Source organism: Centroberyx affinis, unplaced genomic scaffold (assembly GCF_046629955.1).
Source record: "Centroberyx affinis isolate AG114_WGS23_722 - 3 ecotype Tasmania unplaced genomic scaffold, CSIRO-AGI_Caff_v1 ptg004969l_1, whole genome shotgun sequence".
Classification (NCBI taxonomy): domain Eukaryota; kingdom Metazoa; phylum Chordata; class Actinopteri; order Beryciformes; family Berycidae; genus Centroberyx; species Centroberyx affinis.
The window spans coordinates 10,947-17,100 of record NW_027282441.1 but is presented as its reverse complement, the minus strand read 5'-3'; the positions used below and the strand labels follow the sequence as shown (position 1 = coordinate 17,100).

The 6,154-nt window shown below is 40.8% G+C and overlaps 1 protein-coding gene across 1 annotated transcript; it reads left to right on the top strand.

Annotated features, from left to right (window-relative positions):
* Positions 1–243: 243 nt before the first annotated feature.
* Positions 244–6,154, top strand: LOC139666377 (gastrotropin-like). The gene is made up of 4 exons (XM_071545569.1): positions 244–310; positions 2,087–2,253; positions 3,398–3,487; positions 6,095–6,154. Exons 1-4 carry the CDS (start codon positions 244–246, stop codon positions 6,152–6,154), a joined length of 384 nt encoding a protein of 127 aa, XP_071401670.1.

Sequence of the window (6,154 nt, the reverse complement as noted above, 5' to 3'; positions counted from 1 at the left end):
TTGCATTCATACTGAGAACACGCTTTTCAATGTTTTATCCATTCAAATATCAGTATTTTGGCTGCCAGGGGTGCTGAATTTGAAAAGTTTTGAACTGTTTTGAATTCCCAGCAGGCGGAGAGGATGGAGTGTGGAGCTGTGGGAGGTTTATAAGGGAGCTGTGAGCCGCCTCCTCCTCCTCCTCCTCCTCCTCCTCCTCCTCCTCCTCCTCTTCAGCCCGACACTCCTGCAGCACCGCCTGCCATGGCCTTCACCGGGACGTACGAGGTGGTCGACCACCAGGACAACCAGGAGTTCATTCAGTCCCTCGGTAAGAACCAAACCGGGCTGCTCAGGACCTGTGCGGCTCGATGAAAAACCCATCTATTCAGTCTGGCTTTTATGTAGTGTTTTATAATTTTATGGTTATAGTATTTATACTTATTTTATTTATTATCATTATTATTTATTTTATTCTATTTTGTTTTATCAACATTTTACTGTTTTACTATAATCAATTATTTTGTGTAGCATTTTATAATTTTATTTTTTATTGTTATTTTTATTGCTTGTATTATTTTTTTTATTATTTATCTTTTATTATCTTAACTACCCATCTTTTATGCTGTCTTATTCAATGAATTTTTTGGGGTTTTTGGTTGTTTTGGTGTGCATTAGTCTCTAAATCCATTTTTAACATGCTACGTTTTGTCAATAAAGCACTTTGAATTGCATTTGATTTGTTTGAAAGGTGCTATATAAATAAAGTTTGATTGATTGATTGACTGATGGAGGGAGCGATGGACGAACACTGCTGGGGTTTCTATAGGCGGTGCTGCCTTGGCAATGTTAGCTCCATGCTCAGTGGATAGAGCATGGAAAATAGAAATCAATGCATTCATTGTACTGTAAGGGGCTTTGGACTTGGCTATCAATTTAAACACTTTTCAATTCATTTCAAGGTCTCTTGTTTAGTGAAATTCAAGGACTCAAGGAAAAATTGTCATGTTTTGGGGTCAGTCAGATACAAATGTTTTATGATTTGTGTTAGCCTACTTAGGGGTAAATTATACTTCTGCGTCGTGAAAAATGTAACAAAAATGTCAAATGTAATAGTGAATAGTGGTGAGCTGAGTTGGGCTGCAAATACTGTGTATTGATTTGTAGGACACTTCATCCCCAAATTAATTTCCACTAAAGAGTGCGGTGACACCAACCATGTGATGTGGTTATTTCGCTGGTCCATCCATACTCATTTTTTTATTTTTTTTATTTTTATTTACCTTTATTTATTCAGGGTGGTCAATTGAGAGCGGGTGCCCTCTCTTACAATGACGCCCTGATACAATACAATAACAATAAAGCATCACAGAGAAAAAAAAAACACAATATAACAACACAATATATAGAAAATACATAAAGCCATACTATGGAAGCCCATTTCTGCCAGTGTGATGAAAAAAAAAAGATCCTGTAAGTCATTATAATAAGAAACTTTCTAAAATAATGACTTAGTATCTCAAAATAATGGGAAACTTTCTCAAAATAATGACTTATAAGTCATTATCTCAAAATAATGAGAAACTTTCTCATTATAATGACTTACAGGACTGTTTTTTTCATCACACTGGCGGAAATGGGCTTCCATACCATACATATAACACAAAGCATCTTTGCAGATCAATAGAAACAGGAGCACTCCACTGTTACCACGTCCTTCAATTAAAGCTTAAAATGACTGAGTGAAACCATCTGTTTTAGCTTCAGCAATTTCCTGCAGCCTGTCTGTTCCACTTGTCTGGTGCATAAAAACTAAAAGCTAATTTCCCAAGTTCAGTGTTAATGAAGGGAGCTTCAAGAGTCAAATATTCCTGTGCACGTGTCTCATAAGAGAGAGAATTGAGCTTTAAAAGAGATCTAAGATATGAAGGTAACTTATTTAGTAATGCACTGTAAACAAAGAGGAGACAGTGTTGTTCCCTTCTAACACTAAGCGAAGGCCATCCTGATTTCAGATAAAGTGAACAGTGGTGTGTTCTGAAACTATCCCCAGTTATAATAACTCATAGCTCCACGCTCACCCTCTGATCTTTGCGTTCGGCCACAGGAGTCGGTGCGGAGGAGGCTGAGGATCGGGCCGTGTCTTACACAGAAATACTTCAGGAGGGAGATGATTTCATCTGGAACAAATGCACCAGGACACAAACCCACACTCTCAAGTTCACCCTCAACCAGGAATGTGATCTGCATAACTTCAACGGTGTGAATTTCAGGGTAAGAACTCGCTTCATGTGTCTGCTGCTGACACCGTTGACACATGGAACAGATTAATTACTGAAATCCTATTAGAGATACTTACGAGAAAAATAGCAGATTTCATGAATTCCTGAGACTCTTCCTCAGAGAAGGACAAAAAAAAAAATATTTGAGATTTCAAATCAGTTCAGTTTTCAATTCAATATTGAATTCAAAATTCATTGATGAGTCAAATGAGAGAATTCTACTAATACCTGATTATCACTTTCAGCTTGTTTCAGATTTCAGCTTATTTTCAGCTTATTGTCTCTTTGAACACACACACACACACACACACACACACACACACACACACACACACACACACACACACACACACACAACCACATCATCACTTCATTCAACTAAAATTTATAACCTCCTCCTCTCCTCTCCTCCTCTCCGTGTTTCCTGTCCATGTCTCCTCTCCTCCTCTCCGTGTTTCCTCTCCTCTCTCCTCTCCTCCTCTCCTCTCCTCCTCTCCTCTCCGTGTTTCCTGTCCTTGTCTCCTCTCCTCCTCTCCGTGTTTCCTCTCCTCTCTCCTTTCCTCTCTCCTCTCGTCTCCTCTCCTTTCCTCTCCTCTCCTCTCCTCTCCTCTCCTGTCCTTGTCTCCTCTCCTCTCCTCCTCTCCTCTCCTCTCCTCTCCTTCTCTCAACCTCTCCTCTCCTCTCCTTTCCTCCTCTCCTCTCCTCTCCTCTCCTTCTCTCAACCCCTCCTCTCCTCTCCTCTCCTGTCCTTGTCTCCTCCTCTCCTCTCCTCTCCTCTCCTCTCCTCTCCTCTCCTCTCCTCTCCTTCTCTCAACCCCTCCTCTCCTCTCCTCTCCTCTCCTCTCCTCTCCTCTCCTCTGCTCTCCTCTCCTCTCCTCTCCTCTCCTTCTCTCAACCCCTCATCTCTTCTCCTCTCCTCTCCTCCTCTCCTCCCCTCCTCTTCTCTCCTCTCCTCTCGGGACACACAAACACACAAACCGCTCTCCAATTATAGTAGTGGGATTACTTTACTTGTTTTTGTACCATTCTCCTTGGTGAGTTTTGATGCCATTTATGAATCTGGATCTAGTAAAACTCTCACACAGATGCCTTGAAAGCCCTACATCCTAAACAGAGTGTCTCTGTCCTGCTGTCAGGGAACTGCTGTCCTGGTTGGAGACAAAGTTGTCCTTCAGTTTCCCTCTCTGCTCTACATCGCTGCAGTCTGTGGAGACAAGCTGATCGAGGTGAGAGAGACGCTAGAGAGAGACAGGGAGGCTGCTTCTCTCTCTCTGCAAGGCAGACAGACGCTTTCCTGAAATCGTCCAGTGTTTTTCTCATTTGCTTTACATATTTGTAGTAATGAGTGGGACAGTGCAATGCTGTGTCAACAAATTGCCAGGTTGAAAGGATTTTTTTCTGGACAGGTCCTCTCCTGTATCAACAAGAGGAGCCCAGCTCTTTTTAGGTAGTAGCGCTAAAAGGAAGAAGCTCTGGTCGGCCCGGGAGCGTATCTATGTTCCCAGGGTCCTATGTTCCCCAGATTTATATGGCACATAATGGGAACATGACAAAGGGTCCTATGTTCCCAGGGTCCTATGGTACCAGGGACCCTATGTTTAACCCTAACCCTAACTAACCCTTTAACCATTTATTAAGCGAATACAGAGCTGGGGAACATCTTTTTCAGGTTCCCATTATGTGCTATCTAGAGCTGGGGAACATAGGAACATAGGACCCTGGGAACATAGGACCTTGGGAACATAGGATCCTGGGAACATATGACCTTGGGAACATAGGACCCTGGGAACATAGGACCCTTTGTCATGTTCCCATTATGTGCCATATAAATCTGGGGAACTTAGGACCCTGGGAACATAGGAATGACTCCGGTCGGCCCTTGTTCTGTTTGAACCCCGGTGCTGTCGCTAAAAGCTGAAATCATTTTAGCCTTTAGTGCTCCCTGATCTGACTGCTAACAACATGCAGATTGGAGTTCACCCAAAAATGAAAATTCTGTCATCATCTCCTCCCCCTCATGCCAGTTGAAACTCAGGTGAAATTTGTTAGTCCATATAACACACAGGGAGGCTGCCAGCACAACTTGGTAGCAGCCTTCTCCAAAACAACTGAAGTCAATGGGGACCTGTTCTTTAGAGCTCCACAACAAAAACAGCCAAACAATCACACTGTGAATAGAAAGACCTATACACCATTATTTGTTGCAAATCAATCAGCTGTAGTTCAGATTTGCACTAAATGATGGTGTAAATATACTGTAGGTCTTTTTGGAACTCTGAAGAACTGGTCCCCACTGACTTCAGTTGTTTTGGAGAAGGCTGCTATGGAGTTGTGCTGCAGCCTCCCTGTGTGTTATATGGACAAACTTCACCTGTGTTTCAACTGGCATGAGGGGGAGGAGATGATGACACAATTTTCATTTTTGGGTGAACTATTCCTTTAAACATTTCTCAGAGGCAGATATAATCTTACTGGCTAAACCTCAATTGGTAAACACAGTCAAAGACATCAGTTTTACAGAGCGCGAGTTAGCTAACGTTAACTGGCAAAACTGAATGATAAAGAAGGGACACTGGTCAAAATATAAATAAAAATATTCTCTTTTTTCATTAATTCATCATGACCATGGCATTCATGATCTTGGAAGGTCAGCTCGGCTAACCTAACTTAGTAGAGCTAGATTGTATTTTTTCAATTAGTTCAATTAGCTTCCTCCTCTCTTTACCTCTTGTCTTTCTCACTGGGCTTCAGTCTGTTACTTAACATCAGACCAGCAAGCATACCTAACTCAATCAGTAATATTATTGTTATTTCTGCCTCTGAGAAATATTTGTATAAATAAAACTCCTATCTGTTAAAAACATGCTCAGCACTAGAAACACACAACAGAGTCCTTTACAGTGAAAATACCAATGAGAATTCAAAAAGAACTGAACGCTATTTCAATTCTTTCAATCCTCTCTGGCAGTTCAGCGGTGATTTGATCTCCCAAATAAAATCAGTATGACTTTATTCATCACTTGTTACCAAAAAGATCTTTAATTGGGACAGAGCACACAGTTATCCTTGGTCAAGAGACGTTTCTGCAATATTTTCTCTTTCTGATTTACATATAATCTTCAAGAGGAATTTGCAGTGTAATATAAATATAGTCAAACGAAAACTGCTAAAGATCCATAAGGAACAATGGAAGGAGGAGATTTGGAAGAAGCCAAAGCTCAGAAACTATGTTCAAATGAAAGAAGATTACTTCACAGAACCTTATATAACATTTAATTTGAAGAGAGGGCAGAGGTCCTTATGTGCTCAGGTAAGAACTGGGACCTTACCACTGGCAGTTGAGGCAGGCAGATATAAAGGTATTCCTGAAGAGCTGCGTTTATGTGTTTTTTGTGATCTTGGTGTTGTTGAGGATGAATTTCAGTTTGTGTTTCACTGCCCCATGTACAGTGATTTGAGGAATCATCTATTTGAAAAAAATCAGTTGAAGAACCCTGATTTGTTTTGCTTGTCTGAAGGTGATATGTTGAGTTGGCTCTTTAATGAGGAGATTTTTTTGTCTTAGCAAGATTTATAGAAAATGCATGGCAACTAAGACAGAGAACACTGTATCCAACATAATAGGACATTTCTGTCATGGAAATTGAATGTTTTTGAAATGTTTTCCTTTTGAATTTTTGGAACTGTATATTATAATTTGTCATGTGGCCATCCTGGCTGTTGCTGTCTAGTGTCTTGTAAGCCTCATATGGGCTGGACACTCAAATAAACATCAATCAAAAAAAAAAATGTTACCAGTCACTAAACAATAGTATTTTCTCCTTGATCTCCAGCACTGTATAACCAATGGAGAAGATGGAATCACCATGAAGAGAGTCAGCAAGAGGATCTGA

Coding starts and splice junctions, on each gene's coding strand:
- LOC139666377 (XM_071545569.1), top strand. CDS start 244: ATGGCCTTCACCGGGACGTACGAGGTGGTCGACCACCAGGACAACCAG. Junction 2,254..3,397: donor TCAACGGTGTGAATTTCAGG/GTAAGAACTCGC, acceptor TCCTGCTGTCAG/GGAACTGCTGTCCTGGTTGG. Junction 3,488..6,094: donor GTGGAGACAAGCTGATCGAG/GTGAGAGAGACG, acceptor CTTGATCTCCAG/CACTGTATAACCAATGGAGA.